Genomic DNA, 16,292 nt, shown 5'->3' with positions numbered 1-16,292 from the left:
CACCGATCCTGTCCCGGTTGCCCCTCTTCCAGGCCAGCTCTCTGCTGTGGCCCGGGAGTGCAGTGGAGGATGGCCCAAGTGCTTGGGCCCTGCACCCCATGGGAGACCAGGAGAAGCACCTGGCTCCTGGCTTCAGATCAGCGCAGTGCGCCGGCCGCAGCGCGCCTACCGCGGCAGCCATTGGAGGGTGAACCAACGGCAAAAAGGAAGACCTTTCTCTGTGTCTCCCTCTACTGTCCACTCTGCCTGTCAAAAAAAAAAAAAATTTAAAAAAAAATGCCAGCTTGGCCGGGGAGTCTCACAGCGACGATTTATACATCTCTAAGCGCAGCTTCACCACTCACGGTGGCTTTGGCGTGACCAGAGGCCAGCACAACCGGATCTTCCACTCAGGGACCCAAGGCCGCCCCCTCCGCAGCCCCCGATCCACGGGTGAGAGGCAGGCGAGGCGACACCAATGCCAAGGTCACTACCCCGAGACCCAGGGCTGCTCAGGGACTGGGCAGTCTCACCAGATGGCACAGACGGCCCACCCGAGCCTGGGGGCCTGCGGTCGCGACCTCCGTGCTGCTGTGCTCTGTGTGTGTGTGTGTGTGTGTGGGCACTGCTTGCCGTGGGTGTGGTCTGTGATGCATGCACATGCGTGTTGCCTATTGTGCTATCCGGGTGAGCACGGCTGGTCACGTGTGCGGGTGGGTCCTACCCATGTGCCAAGAGCAGCCGGGCGACGGGTGTAGCCTTCTCCTGGCAAGCAGGAGAAAAAAAAATCTAGAAAATGTGGATTAATCTTGCTGTGACCTTGAGCGCTCCCTACTGGGTCCGTGTCCATGCTGCGCGCTTCTCAGGGGAGACGGGCTTGGGCACAGGTCACGGGGGCCCAGGAGCGGCTCAGAACAGACCCAGGTGGGGGCAGTGGGGGCTGAGAGCGGAGCGGAGGGGCGGCAGGCTTGCGGCTGGGACGGCCCGAGTCTCGGTGCTGACGGGGCTGTGGGGCCCTGCGGTGGGGACAAGGCTCTGGCCTCAGCCAGGGGCCAGGGGCCGTGGGGCGTGGGCAGTGTGGCCCCAGTGGAGGGCGGTGGGGTGCAGGTGGGGGCGTGGAGAGCACAGGGCGGCGTGGAGAGGCAGCACCCTAAGGCCTCCGCAGGTTCGTGGGCATCAGGGCTGGGCCTCCAGCTCCCGTGGACAGCTGGGCAGCCCCCTGCAGGCTGACCCCAGGCAACACAGAGGCGGAGCCTGCCTGCCAAGCTGTCCCTGCAGAGCCGTGGGCAGAAACACCCCAACAGCCCAGGAGAGCCAGAGCTGGTGGGCAGATGCCACCCTCGCGGGGGTCCCTGCTGCTCCAGGGCGGGGGAGCTCTGGGAAACCCCAAGGGAGTGGGGGGTTAGGGACCCTCCCCCCAACCAGGTTCCTCAGACCCCCTTGGTCCAGACTGGACAAACAAAAATCTCTTTATTGTGTGTGTTTTTTTTTTTTTTATAAAAGAAAGGTCACACTTCCGGGCGAACCCTGCCACAGCAAAAGTGCAAAGCGCCTGTTACAAGCGGTCCCGGCCCGGGAGCGCAAAGCTCGGGAGACGCGGGGTGCGGGGTGTGGGGTGCGGGGTGTGGGGGGACTCCGACTCCCTGTTCTGGGCCGCGCCTCTCCCCTTCCCCACACCACAGCCGCCTGCGGGCCAGAGGGGTCTCAGAGTCCCACGCCGCCCCGGAGGGTCTGCAGGGGGTCGCCAATGCGGGTTAGGGAACGGGGGTCCTTCCCGAAGCGGGTGCAGGACTCATGCCCCCCCGCCCCCCAAGCCGCAGTGAGCTGAGGCCGCGCCCTGGGGTCCCTCAGCGCTCCTCTGGCCCGTCGCCCCCCAGCGCCTGCTCGTAGGGGCAGGGCCGGCGGCACGGGCCTTCGGGCTCTGGGCCGGGCCGGGCCCCCGCGGGCGGCGCGCCGTCCTCCTCGGCGCCGTCGCCCCCGCCTTCGGCGCCCCTTTGCTCCGCATCGCTCTCGTCCGAGTTGTCCTCTTCCAGGTAGCGGTAGCCGCGCACTTTGTGCTGGGGCCGCGGGATGCGGGGCTGGCGCGGGGCCAGGCCCCTCCGCAGCTTCTGCTCCATCCACAGGTAGGAGGCCGTGGCGGCCACCAGCGTCACCATCAACACCGCCAGTTTAGCCTGGATGCGGGACGGGCAGGGGATGAGGGGCACCTGCGGGCGCGCACGCGCCTCCGGACCCGCGCCGGCTCCCGGGCGCCCACTGCCGGGCACCCCCAGCCCCTGCACCTGCGTTCCCGAGCCCATGGCCCCTGATTAGGGGAAGGAAGACCCCCCTGCCTCCGCCCCCCGTGGGGGTGAAGGTTCCGCAGGCTGGGATGCGCTCACAAGGAGGAGCAAACTGTGAACGCCCTGGAACACGGGTAGAGGCCAGCAGGGATGGGCAGTCAGCGGGGTACAGGCTGTGAGGCCAGGGCAGGTGCACCCTTAACCCGGCGCAGCCTCACCTTCATGGGCAGGCCCGTGCTCAGGTACACGAAGAAGATGGCCACGGCCTGCCACCAGTGGTAGATGGTGAAGATGAAGTCTTGCCTCTCCTTGTCCTCATACAGGGTCCCCAGGAGTGCTGCGGGCAGGAGAGACCGGGTGGGCAGGGCCAGGGGCCCCTGGGGCCTGGGGCTGCTCATCTCCCACCTCTGACTGTCCCGGCCCTGCTGGACGCTGGTCCTGGCCCGCCCCCTGGTGGCCACCTGGCTCCCACACCGGCCAGGCACTGAGCAGAAGTAGCAGGTGGGCCTCACCCCACGACACACGTGTGGCCGCGGTCAAGCCTGTCCTGACTCTGAGCCCAGCTCAGTGCACAGCTGCATCTAGGACAGACTGCAGCCCCCAAGGTCCTGCCAATCAGACTCGGAACCGCTTGTCTCCTGAAGGATCCTCCCTGGGGTGGGCGGGAGGAGCACTGGGCAGGGAGCCAGGACTGCCAGGTGGTGAGGGAGGGCGTTCCAGGGACCCAGATGTGGATTCAAACGCCGGCACTGTGGGTACTGAGTGCCGCTTGTCCCAGCCGTGCAATGGGCTAGCAGCCACGCTGCGTTGCGCTGGGAAGGCCAACGCCCGGCACCCGGCAGGCCGTGGGGGTCACTGCTGACACGTTGACCAGGCGCTTGAACACGCTGGGGGCCTGGGCGGGGGGGCAGCACCCCACAGGGCTGCTGGGAGCGAGCCCAGCGAGGAGGGGCGATGGGTGCGGGGATGCCAGGATCAGATGAGCGTGCCCAGGCTGGACCGTGCCCGGGGTGCCTGCCCCGAGCAAAACGCCGGGAGAGCATGATGTGGAGCGGGAGGCTCCGCCCCTGCCGGGCAGTGACACCCAGGCCACCCCGGCTCCATCACCACACTGCAGCATCGGCCCACCGGGGGACCCCTGCCTGGGTGCACCTGTGGTGCCAGCCACACGTCACCGGCACGTTCCCGCCTGTGGGCAGAGAGCCACACAGCAACACGCGGGCCCAGCCCTGCCTCTGCAGTCGGCCTCCTGCTCCCCTGTGTTCCCTGTGCAGCCCGGAGCCTGGAGCTTCCCGCCCAGCCTTGGCCCAGGTGTGCACTGTTCCCCAGGGCGAGGGCGGCCACCTGCAGCTACCCACACTCCCAGCGCCGTGAGAGCTGGCGAGGCAGGTCCCGTCCCCTGAGAAGGAGCAATCTCTCGTGTTTTCTCCACCGAGTTGCACGCCCACCCCGGAATCCCAGGATCTCACTGGTGTCCACCGTGGAGTGCCAACACAACAGTGCCACAGCCCCCCCCCCCCGCCCCACCTCCAAGGTGTCCCTGCCTTCCCCACATGTCGCCACGGTGTCCATGGGAATTCGTCCACCCTGGAGCGTGTGCGGGAATGTCACAGGCCCAGACCCCCCACCGCCCAGAGGCAGCCACTGGGCCCCCTGCCCGGCCCAGTGGTCGTACTCACTGCTGAGTCCGGTCTTGTTGAGGGCGCTGCCCACACCCCAGAGCGCGATTACCATGTACAGCACCCAGCTGTGCTGCATGACCTTGGGCACAGGGGCCCAGAAAAAGAGGCCGAGGGTGAGCAGCAGGTGCAGCCCAGCCCCTGCCACCAAGGGCACCGAGCGTGGCAGCCACAGCCCCAGCAGGCCCAAGATGGAGGCGGCAGAGGCAGCCAGGCTGTAGGCCACAAGGAGGTAGGCCAGCTGCTCCAGCCCCAGGGAGCACACGCCATAGCCCTAGGGGACAAGGGACAAGCACTGAGTCAGACAGCCCTGGCTCTCTCCAAGGCCACACTGCACCTCGGTGGACCCCCGAGGTATAGCTCCCTCCAGGGACTGTGCGAAGGCCCCAGGGGACAGACAATGGGAGAAAACTCAGACGGCGTCCCCAGACTCCCCCGGCTGCGTCCCGCTCTGGGTGGTACCCCTGTCCGGCTTCAGAGAGCTGAGCACAGCATGCCCAAGGCGGATGGGGCAGAGGGGTTCTTGGGGACACACGTATCCCGAACATTCGCGCTGACCCGACACCCACATCAGCCGCACACCCTGCGTTTTGCCCGGCACCCTCCCCAGGCTGCGCTTACCAGGGCCAGGCCAGTGCAGGCAAACAGCACCTCGAAGCCGCTGTAGACGAAGAAGGGCACGAGGTGGCGCAGGCGGAAGTCACGCACGTGCTTGAAGGGCAGCTGGAAGATGTTGCCCCAGCCCACGCTGCGCAGGTCGATCTCCTCGGTGGGCCGGTAAGCAGCACCGCACAGGCCCAGCACCTGGGCACCCGCACGGTGAGCGGGCTGCAGCCGGGCACCCAGGCCCTGCCCCTCTGCCCGACCCCGCCTCCAGCCTTGGGGACGCCCCCTGGGCCTCAGGCCCCCTCCCCAGGACTCAGCCCCCGCCCCCAGGCTGCTGGCCACGCCCAGGCCGTGCACCCTCCCGCGGTCCCCGGGGTACCAGCAGCATGGCCAGGAAGGCGGCCGCCATCAGCACGCTCTCCACCACGATGAGGTTTCGGCTCCGTGGCAGCGTCTGCAGGACCGTCTTGTTGAAGCCAATGAGGATGCCCTGGCTGTTCGTGCCTGGGGGCAGGGGTCGGGGGCTCCGTGAGGAGGGGGCGGTGCCCGCTGCCGACCCAGCCAGCAGGGGGCGAGCGAGGACCGTGCGTGCGGGCCAGGGTGCCCCCCCGGGAACGGCGGGGTGCAGTTCGGAGGTTAGCAGTCCGCCTCCAATCTGCAGACACACGTCCTGCCCTGACGGAGCCCTGACCACGAGCCTGGCTGGAGAGAAATCCCCCCACCCCACCCCCCGCAGCATCAGCCCAGACGGCGCCTCCTCCAGGCAGCCTGCCCTGCCCCGTCCCCACACTGGGTCAGCTGTCATAAGGACCCACTCCTGCAGGACCCCGTGCCTTGCCCACCAGAGCCCTGGGCTGCTGGCCTCCCACCCCTGACCACTGTGCGTGAGGACTCTGTGTCTGCTGGGGGATGGGGCGGAGAGCAAGCCCACCTCCCCCTCAGCCCCCCGCCCCCGGCCCCTGCCCAGGACTGACCACAGCTCTGCACTTTGGCCAGCGTGTGGTTCAGGTCGTACAGGTAGTGGTTCAGGAAGTAAACCATAGGCAGCTGCGCGAAGGCGAAACTCAGCTGTGGGCGGGAGGGCAGTGGGGCCAATTCAGGCACAGAGCTGGGGAGGGGGCCCCTGCGGGGCGGGAGAGTCAGCCCAGGGGCGGGGTCTCTGGAGGTGAGCAGGCGGGGCTGGGCCCTGGGCCTGGAGCATCCCGGCTCCACTCACGTGGAAGAAGCAGTAGAAGATGGCTTGGAAGACCACGAGATAGGGCACGTGGGAGCCCCGGGGGGGCCGCTGCCTTGGCCCCTGCTCGTCCTGCTCCTTGTAGTGGGTGTACTCGTAGTACTTCTGCGCCATCCTGGAGCCCAACACAAGCAGGTTGTCCCCTGCCCGGCCTCGGCGCCAGGGCCCCCCGCTGCCCACCGGCCCCCCCCCCCCAGCCGGCTCACCTGGTGACGTAGTTGCCCATGGAGGCCCAGAGCGGCACGATGGCCATACCCAGCGCCACGGCCGAGGGCACCAGCGTGTAGTAGCGCTCCCAGTAGTTGGTGGAGACGAAGAGGGCGTAGATGCCCACAGCCAGGAACATCATCCACTTGGTGCCAAAGAACCTGCAGGCAGTGGGCGGGACCTTGGCACCGCGGGCACACCGTGCAGCCTGCAAGCAGCAGGGGCCGCCGCGATCCCGGCCCCAGGTCCCAGGGTGGGAGTGGGGAGAGAGCCCCAGCCCGGGGGGCCGAGGGCCACGAGCTGACCTCCCAGGGACAGAGCAGCCGAGCGACCTCACGTGACCCTCGCACGGGCCCAGCGCCCCAGCCGCAGGAGATGAAGCAGGTGAATGGCCTGGCGCATGAGCCAGTCCCAGTCCCCCTCTCCTGAACCCCCGCGGCACGCCCCTAGAAGCCAGGAGCTCACCCGAGGGGCTGGGCTTCCCCCCGCCATCGCCCCGTGGTCTGTTGTGGTCAGTGGGGACATTTCCTGCTCTCTGGGTCTGAAAAGAGGTCCCACAGTGACAGCAGGAGGGGCTTGATGAGTGACAGGGCAAGGGCCCAATCAGAGCATGGGGGCCGATCAGCCTGAAAACCGCTACTGGCTCCTTTCTCTTTTTTTTGCCACTGTATAAGGAATTTATATTAAAGCAAGAATTGTATAATCCGAATCACATTTCCTCGCTCAGTTATCAATTCTGTTCCCTAAAACAGAGCTGACATTCTGAGCTCTTCCACAGTAAAGAATTAGAAGATTAAAGAAAGGAATCTTTAGATTTTGTACTTTGCTGAAAATTCTTTTTTCCAGCGTCTATAAAACATTAACTTGTTTTTATATTTTACTATTTTTTGGTTTTTTAAAAATCAATAAGTAACCTAGGACTAGCATTACGCTTGCTAGACCTGGCATTTGCTCGGTACATAAGGTTCAAAGTTTCCTTTTTTATTTATTTTATATTTTGCAATTTTTTCCATAATGTTGAAGTTTTTCGATGTTTGGGTATTTTTCTTCAGTGAAGCACCAGTTTTTTTTTCGTGGCCGCTGATCAATGCTAACAGCGGGAACGCCGGTGGCACTGTCCACTGCTTTCGGGGCAGCCTCTAGCTCGGGGGGCTTGTACAGCTGCAGCCTCCCCACTTTAGAACGGGACCCCGGGGACCGCTGGCTCCTTTCTCTCACTCTCCGGAAGCCATGAGCTCGGTGGCACTAGTGTTCTGGTGCTGCCTTGTGGACCGCAGGGCCCTGCTTCTTCCGCCAGCCTTATTTTTCGCTCTGTAATAACTGGGCAGCGTCCTCTGATCTGTTTAGGGGACTGCACTCCAGGGGCCGGCATTGTGACACAGCAGGCTAAGTAACGCCGGCATCCCAAATCAGAGGCCCGGCTGCTCTGCTCTGATCCAGCTCCCTGCTAAGGCACCTGGGAAGGTGGCAGAGGACGGCCCACATGCCTGGGCCCCTGCTATCCACGTGGGGGACTTGGAGGGAGTTCCTGGCTCCTGGCTTCAGCCGGGGCCCAGCTCTAACTGTTGCAGGCATTTGGGAAGCGAATTTGTGAATGGAAGATCTCTCTCTCTCTCTCCCTGCCTTTCAAATAAAAGTGAAAACAAACATCTCAAAATACATTTTAAAAACGATGCCTGCAGCCACTGGTCCCGGGGAGAGGCCCAGGTTCTGGAAGGGGGTGAGCAGGTGGCTTTCGGGGCCACCCCTCCAGACCCAAAGCCGCCTGGGCTGGGGCGGGCGCTGCACCTCATGGTTTCTCCATGCAGGACCACAGCGCCTACTGTGGACTGTTGGAATGCAAGCAGCTGAGAGAGCGCTGGGCGCCGGCAACACCTCGGGGTCACTACTATTCCTAAAGTGCTGACCTCACTAGGTCATGCCTTTGACCTAGTGAGGCGATGGCTGTCCCAAGTCTTTGTTGTTATTTTTACAACGAAGCAAAGGGAAGTGCAAGGCGCAACCCAGAGCCTTGATGGGGAAGTAAAACCTCTCCCAGTGGCATCTGGGTGCCTCAGGGAGGGCTCGGTGGCTGGGAGGGCGGACCACTGGCCTCGGCCGCTCAGCCCTTCCCGTGAGAAATGCCCCCCCCCCACCAGTCCCAGTTGATTGGGCCCGGGCTGGCACCTGGCCGTGGCCGGCTGGTCAGGGTCTCTCCAGGTGGGGGTGGCTTGGGTCCCCCGAGGAGCAAACCCTGATGCCACGTGGTCCCCAGGCAAGCTCTCCCCCCACCTCTCGGTGCCACAGCCTGCGCCCCGCCGAGCGCGCCCGCCCGCCCGCCCAGGGACGCTGGCGGGCACCTGATGAGCACGGGCGTGTACAGCAGGGCGGCGATGGGCGTGATGTTGATGCCCATGAGCACCTTGCTGTCGATGTCCAGCAGCCCCATGTTGCCGTACTTCACCTCGCGGTACGTCTCGTCGTAGTGCAGGATCAGCTGCATCTGCAGGAGGCCTGCGCGCGGGAGCCATGGAGGGGCCGCCCGCCGCCCCGGGACCCCCGACGCCAGCGCTGCGGGTGGGGTGCGGATCCCAGGGCGCCCACCCACCCCGCGCCCGCGGCTCCGCCCCGTCCGCCCGGCTCCCGAGCGCTGGGGAGCGAAAGGGGAAGAGGGGCCGGCCGCGCGGTTCCTGCGCCCCGGGGCGGCGGGCGCGCCCGGGCCGCGTACCCAGGTAGACGCCGTAGGTGAGCGCGCCGCCCGCGCTGGCCGCCAGCACGTTCTTGAGCACGCACAGGCGCTTGCGGCGGTAGTAGCGGCGCTCTTCCTCCTCCTCGTTGTAGTTGGGGTAGGCGCCCACCAGCTCGTCCAGCTGCAGGCCACGCACGCCGCTCGCACCCGCTCGCCCCGCGCCGCCCTCGCCCCACCGGGGTCGCCGCCGCCCCGCTCCCGCCACCCCGCCACCCCGCGCTGCCGGCCCCCCGCTCACCAGGGCCTCGGGCCCGTCCGGGACCCGGAGCTGGTCCCCCTCGTCCTGGGGCCCCGCGGCCCCCGCCTCCGGGTACAGCGGCGGCTCCGCGTCCATGGCCCGAGCCGGACCCACGACTCCCCACGGCGTCTGTCCCGGGCCAGCCCGCCCGACTGGGCACTTCCTCGGTGCCGGCCCCGCCCCGGCCCGCCGCGTCCCGCCCCGCGGGCCGGCGCCTCCGGGACTGGACGCGATGGGGCGCGCGTGTGCACGTGTGTGTGATTCGCTGGCTCACCGCGCGTGTGTGCGCCTCTCCTCTGCATTGTGTATCTGCGAGCTCCTGCGTGGGCATATCGTGTGTGCGTGTGTGTGTGTGCGCGTGTAGGGGTCTCCTGTCTCGTGTGCACGCGTGTGTGTGATGCCAAGGCAGCCCCAGCATGTGAAGTGTGAGTTCACACCCGCGCCCAGGGGCGGGCACTCGGTGCAGCGGTTCCCCCCCCCCCCCCCGCCCCCCGCCCCACACCAGAGGCCGGGTCCGAGTTCCAGCCCATCCCCGATGCCAGCTTCCTGCTCACGCACACCCTGGGAGGCAGCAGTGGTGGCTCTGGGACTTGGGTGCCGGCCACCCCCCGCGTGGGAGACCCAGCTTGAGTTCTGGGCTCCTGGCTTCTTCCTGGAGTTGGTATCTGGGGACTGAACCCATGCTCAGACCAAGGATCTTTCTGTCTCTGCATTTCAAAGAAAGTGAAAATAAATAGTAAATACGTTAAAAAAAAAAAAAAGAAAGAAAGAAAGAAAGAAAGAAAAAGAAAAACACAGAGTCCCCCTCAGCCACCTCCCAGGCCTGTGACTTTAGGATTTAACTCCTTGTCTTTGCACCTTGGCCTCCCGGCCCCAACAGGCACAGGAGGCCACTCACGCCCACCTCCCCCCCCCCCCCCCCCCGCCTGCACGTGGAGCTGGGGCGGGCCCTGGTGGCACAGGCAGGAGGAAGCCGAAAGCGGGGAGGTCAGGTTACACTTGGGCAGCAGCTGAGGACTGGGCTGAGCTGCCTCTGGTCACTAAGACACCAGGCTTGTAGAGAGGCGGCGTGGTAAACCGTGACAGCACACCTGGCCCGAGACTGACCAGGTGGGCGGAATGGAGGTCAGAAGGCAGGGTGAGGGGCTGGTGCTATGGCATGAAGCCTCCGCCCGCCGCACCGGCATCCCACACGGGTGCCGGTTCAGGTCTGATCCAGCTCCCTGCTGATGGCCTGGGAAAGCAGTGGAAGACGGCCCAAGTCCTTGGGCCCCTGCACCCATGTGGGAGACCCCGAAGAAGCTCCTGGCTCCTGGCTTCATATTGGTGCAGCTCCGGCCATTGTGGGCATCCGGGGAGTGAACCAGCGGATGGGAGACTCTCTCTCTCTCTCTCTCTCTCTCTCTCTCTCTCTCTGCCTTTCCTTCTCTCTCTGTGTAACTCTGACTTTCAAATAAATAAATAAGTCTTTTAAAAAAATAAGTGAATAAATCTTTTTTAAAGAAGGCAGTGAGCTCACCACACATGAAGACTTTTCTTAAAGGGCCCGTGCGAGCTTTCCAGATCACCCCCTCGCCCGCTCTTTCCTCGCGGAGCAGAGCCCTGTGGTGCGTCCCGTCTCTGTCGCCCTTGTCCACACGGCCTTTCTGTTTCAGAAGCTCCCTCGCGCCGAGCCGCTTGCCTGTGGAGCTGTCTGTGCGTGTCCAAAAACTCGGCTAAAAATCGCCGTCCCGGTCAGCTGCCTCGCCCTTCCCGGGGACGCGGCAAGTTCTCGGGGTCACTCTCAGCTGTGCCCGCGACATCTCGGTCACTGCGGGTGAACGACAGCAAGCGGCCGCCGCCCCGCCCCTTCTGCACCCCTGAGGGGTCCACTCGGCAGCGCCAACACCCCAAAGCCTTCCCGGTCCGTCCACCCGGCCAGAGCTCCTGGGAAGATCTTAGGAAATTGCCAAGAGGTGGGCATTTGGCCTCCGCGGGACGACTCACGCGTTCCATTCCCCAGTGTGGGGCCGGAGTCCCAGCTGCAGCTCCGACTCCGGCTTCCTGCGGGGCAGCCACGGTGGCTCTGGTTCCGGGGTCCCTGCCGCCTGGGTGCCTAGAGCCGGCTCCCCTCCCGCGCCGTCCCTGAGGCAGAAATGCCCTGCCTTCCCCCTGCTGCCCCCCCAAGCCACCTCCCCCTCAGCTGTAGAATAGGGGTCCTCCCCGAGGAGGGACCCAGCCCCACGCCGCGGCTCCCCCTGGTTCTCTCGACTCCTGCTGTCCCCAGGGGCGCCTCCCGCCAAGGTTTGTGCCAGGCTCTTCGTGAGTGACCAGATGGACAGCGGGCCTGGGGGTGTCTGGGGGATTTATGGCGGCTTCAGGGGTCCAGGAAGTGGCACCAGGAGGTGATGCCAGGTGCAAGTCCAGGTAAAGCAGACCAGGGATCCAGGTAGGTGGAGCCATGGGAGGGGCAGGAGGGAGGGCAGTGACAAGGCAGGGGGCAAAGCGGAGGTATAGCAGCGCAGGGGGCGGTGGGCACCCGGGTGGACGCTAGGGTTCATGGGTGATGACAGCCAAGGGTGTGGCCACGGGGCCTTGGGGACAGTGGGGAGGGGGCAGCAGTGTCCGATGCCCTGGGAGGCTGTGCTGTAGAGGGTAGGGGACCGGGCAGTGTCCAGGAGGCAGCAATGGAGTCGTGGACTGGGAGGCCCAGCATGAGCCCCCAGGCTGCCAGGAGTGCACCCCCAAACCTTAACGGAACAGGCCTCGTGCTGGGGCGCCAGCCACATCTGCGTCCCTCAGCCCTGGGCTGGGTGCTGGCAGCCGTGTGCTTCCGGCGAAGGACCCGAGGAGCCGGGGTGGAGGTCGCCACCCGTGGGAAACGGGCCGCCCGGGTGGCGGCAGTGGCGATGTGGCAGGGCCTGACTGTGCGGGGTGGGTGGGGCCTGACTTGCAGCATGGGAGGAGCCTGAGTGTGATCTGGAGTGTGGGCGGGGCCTGAGCATGGACCCTGGTGTGGGCAGGGCCTGAGTATTCCCCAGGGGTGTGGGCAGGGCCTGAGTGTGCCCCAGGGGTGTGGGCGGGGCCTGAGTGTGTACCCTGGTGTGGGTGTGACCTGAGTGTGTGCCCGGGTGTGGGCAGGGCCTGGGTGTGCCCCGGGTGTGTGGGCGGGGACTGAGTGTGCTCCCTGGTGTGGGCAGGGCCTTTGTGCCCATGGGATGTGGGTGGGACCTGAGCATGGACCCTAGTGTGGGCAGGGCCTGAGTGTGCCCTGGGTGCGTGGGCGGGGCCTGAGTGTGATCTGGAGTGTGGGCAGGGCCTGAGTGTGCCCCCAGGTGTGGGTGTTGCTTGAGTGTGCACCCTGGTGTGGGTGGGACCTGAGCATGGACCCTAGTGTGGGCAGGGCCTGAGTGTGCCCTGGGTGTGCGGGTGGGGCCTGAGTGTGATCTGGAGTATGGGCGGGGCCTGAAGTGCTCTCGGGGCGGGAGGGCAAGGCGAGGCTTGTGCCTGGGCTTTTGCTTGTTTTCTGTCGCCAAAACCGCAGGCCGGGCGCGTTCCGCAGCTCGGGGCTCTGCAGGTGCACAGTGGACGCCGCCTCGGCCAGGCCTCCCTGCTGGCGGAGCCTGGTGCAGCCAGGGCGCCATGTGCGGGGCACAGAGCGGTGGCCCTCGTATGACCAGGGCAGGATGGGGGTCACGGGACCACACCAGGCTGACCTCATCCCACCCGCTCCAGCGCCCGAGCTTCAGTCCCCGCGGCGCGTCCTGATTACCTGCCCTCTGTGAGTCCACCCGCAGGGACTCCACTCCCACGCAGGAACCCTAAGCACACAGGTCCCGCCCACACCCCGGGGCACACAGGTCCCACCCACACCAGGGCGCACACTCAGGCAACACCCACACCTGGGGGCACACTCAGGTTCTGCCCACACCCCTGGGCACAGTCAGGTCCCGGGCACACCCCCAGGTCACACAGGCACTGTCCACACCAGAGAGCACACTCAGGCCCCGCCAACACCCCCACGCACACCCCAGCACCCTGGCTGGAACTCACAGACCCTGCCCGAACTCACAGACCCAGTCACCGCCCTGTTCAAACCCCGCCTGCCTCCTAAGCCTGGCCCATGCGCTCCCTGAGGCTCTGTGGTTACAGAAGTGGAGCCCGGGAGGATCCCCACCAGGGATCGGAGCCCCCAGGGCCCCCCCACGTTAGGGGCCCTCACCCCTCCATGCACAAACCCCACTGCTCCTTCCACAGCCGAGGAGAGAGCCCCATAGCAGGAATTCTGCTGGCTGCAAATGGGGTGGAGAGAGGGGGGCGAGCTGGACCCCTCCGGTGGGGCCGGGGCGGGGAGATGGAGGTGACAGGTCCCTGGAGGCTCACAGGGAGGTTGGAGCTACAGCTGGACCCCACCACCCAGCCCCGTGGGGCACCTGCGCCGCCACTGCCCTGAGCCAGAGAACAGCTAGGACACAGTGGGCGCGTTTCAGCGTAGGTGTGTGTCACCGAGGACATCCGGGGACAAGTCTGAGTCCCCCTGCTGCGGGGAGCAGAGCCAGGCCCAGGCCAGAGGCCGGCCACGGGCAGAGCTCACGGGTGCTGGTGTCTGCTGGTGGGGGCAGGGGGGTGCGGGGCAGGGAGGGGGGCCGGGGAGGCCCCAAGCCTAGTGGTGCTGCATATCCCCCCACGGGGGACCTGGGGCAGCCGGGGGCCCCCAGAGAGCGTGATGCTCCACACAAGGGACTCCACAAAGTGCACCCAAAATGGAATTGAGGTAAATTACTTTAAAATATTTTAATTTATTTTCATTTTATTTGACAGGCAGACAGAGGTCTTCCATCCGCTGGTTCACTCCCCAAATGGCCACAACAGCCAGGGCTGGGCCAGGCAAAGCCGGGAGCCAGGGGCTCCACTTTGGTCTCCTGCGTGGATGGCAGGGGCACAGCTACTTGGGCCGTTAGCACACGAGCAGGGAGCCAGACTTGCACCCAGGACTCTGAGGGTGTGCAGCTGTCCCGAGAGGTGTCCCGGCCCCTGTAACAAATGCCTGCGCAGAAAGACAAGTGATTTCAGTGTGAACAATTTCAAAATTCATGCAAATGATGGGGTCTTCAAAAAGTTCATGGATGGCCCGGCACTGTGTCATAGTGGGTAAAGCCACTGCCAGTGGTACCGGCGTCCCATTTGGGTACTGGTTCGAGTCCTGGCTGCTCCACTACCCATCCAGCTCTCTGCTATGGCCTGGGAAAGCAGTAGAAGATGGCCCAGGTCCTTGGGCCCCTGTACCCGCGTGGGAGATCCAGAGGAAGCTCCTGGCTCCTGGCTTCGGATCAGTGCAGCTCTGGCTGTTGCAGTCATTTGGGGAGTGAATCGATGAATGGAAGATCTTTCTCTCTCTCTGCCCCCCCCATAACTCTGCCTTTCAATAAATAATTTTTTAAAGATTTATTTGAAAGAGTTACACAGAGAGAGAAGGAGAGGCAGAGAGAGAGAGAGAGAGAGAGAGAGAGATCTTCCATCTGCTGGTTCACTCCCCAATTGGCTGCAGTGGCTGGAACTGTGCTGATCCAAAGCCAGGAGCTTGCAGCCTCCTCTTGGTCTCCCACGCAGGTGCAGGGGCCCAAGCACTTGGGCCATCTTCCACTGCTTTCCCAGGCCACAGCAGAGAGCTGGATCAGAAGTGGAGCAGCCGGGACTCGAACTGGCACCCATTTGGGATGCTGGCACTGCAGGCAGCCACTCTACCAACTACTCCACAGCGCTGGCCCCAATATATAAATTTTTAAAAGAAAAGAAAATAAATTGCTTGGGCTGGTATGGTGGCAATAGTGGGTAAAGGTGCCACCTGTGATGTTGGCATCTCATATGGACACTGGTCCATGCCCCCGGCTGCTCCAGTGGGAAAGCAGTAGAAGATGGCTCACGTGGGAGCCTGCAGCCACGTGGGAGACCTGGAAGAAGCTCCTGGCTCCTGGTGTCAGCCTGGCCCAGCCTTGGCCATTGCAACTGGGGAGTGAACCAGTGGATGGAAGACCTCTGTCTCTTCCTCTCTCGCTGAAACTGACTTTCAAATAAATGAATCAGAAGGAGGAAGAGGAGGAGGAGGAAAGAAATTGGCGTATGCGGTAGTAGAAGGTGGCAGACCCCAGGCCTGCAGGGTCAGGTGGGCGCTAGGTGTGCCCCCAGCGAGATGAGCTGAGGATGCTGCCCCCCCGCCCATGCCCCGCCCCTGGTACAGCAAGTGTCCAGGAACCACAGCTGCTGCTTTTGCCTGATATAGGAGGTTCCTTGGAGCTGGATGAGGACCCCGGCCCCTCCTGGGCAAGCTGCGGGCCAGGGAGGCAGCCCCGTCTGGGTTTGAATCCCTGTGTCCCCGCTGTGTGGCCCTGGCCGAGTCACCGCACCTCTCTGAGCGGGAGGTCTCAGTTGTAAGGCACAACTTGAGCCTCCACCAGGGGACAGTGGGGGCGGCGTGGGAGCAATTCCAGGCCCATGGCTGCGGGCCGCCTCACTCACTGCGGGACGTGTCCCATCACGGACCCCATTTCATGGACGGGAACACAGAGGACGCAGCCCGAGGACACACAGGTAAGCAATTGGCCAAGGACTGGAACCAGGCCTGGCCCATAGCTCGTCCGGACGAGGCGCTGGGCCGTGGGCTCCGAGGTCTCCCCCGAGCCAGCACCAGGACTCCCAGCCTGCTGTTCATAGGACAGCACGGGGCAGGACCGCAGGAGCGTGGCCCTGTGTCCCCAGGCCACGACCTCGGCCCGCAGCCACCACAGCACCCGCCCAGGCTGGCGCTGGGCCTGGCTCTGGGGTCCCCAGTGGTCCCGGCTCTCCTCGGCACCATCGCTCCCAGGCCGTCCACCCTCTGAAGCCTTGAGGACCCCCGTGAGAGAGCAGGGACTGGTCCTGTGCCCTGAGACCCGGTGGAACCCGGGCAGGGGTTTCAGAGCCTGTCCCTGGAAGACAGCGTCTTCGGGGCCTCCTTCCAGGCCGCCCTTGAATTCATGACAGGCTCGGCCCCTGGAGGGGGACCCCCTGGCCAGGGAGAGGGCCCAACGCTCCTCTCACTCACCGGTACCTCCTCACGTGGATCCGTGACTTGCTGTGTGGCCCTAGGCCAGTGGCTGCCCCTCTCTGGGCCCCGCTCCTGGCCCGGAGCTGCAGGCTCAGCCCCAGCCCGGCCCCGCCTGTCACTCGCTCTGCCTTTGCCTCTGCCTGGCTCTGCTCCAGAGATCAGCCGAGCAGGACTGTCACATGCCGTGCCACGTGACAGACACTGGCTGGGGGCTCCATCCCCTGCAAGCAGGCACGGGGCCTCTGCGCCCCTCACCCCTGCCCCAGCCGACAGTCC

At 64.9% G+C, this 16,292-nt stretch overlaps 1 protein-coding gene across 1 annotated transcript; it reads right to left on the bottom strand.

Moving 5' to 3' along the window:
• Positions 1-1,441: 1,441 nt before the first annotated feature.
• On the bottom strand, positions 1,442-9,105 carry UNC93B1 (unc-93 homolog B1, TLR signaling regulator). The gene is made up of 11 exons (XM_062195720.1): positions 8,954-9,105; positions 8,695-8,836; positions 8,327-8,480; positions 5,987-6,148; positions 5,763-5,895; positions 5,521-5,614; positions 4,926-5,050; positions 4,562-4,744; positions 3,941-4,214; positions 2,480-2,598; positions 1,442-2,153 (listed from the first exon to the last, which is right to left on the bottom strand). Exons 1-11 carry the CDS (start codon positions 9,047-9,049, stop codon positions 1,827-1,829), a joined length of 1,809 nt encoding a protein of 602 aa, XP_062051704.1. The 5' UTR covers positions 9,050-9,105; the 3' UTR covers positions 1,442-1,826.
• Positions 9,106-16,292: the final 7,187 nt, after the last annotated feature.

Source organism: Lepus europaeus, chromosome 7, assembly GCF_033115175.1.
Source record: "Lepus europaeus isolate LE1 chromosome 7, mLepTim1.pri, whole genome shotgun sequence".
Taxonomy (NCBI): Eukaryota; Metazoa; Chordata; class Mammalia; order Lagomorpha; family Leporidae; genus Lepus; species Lepus europaeus.
Note: the sequence above shows the minus strand (reverse complement) of the source record. Positions and strands in the feature narration are given on the sequence as shown.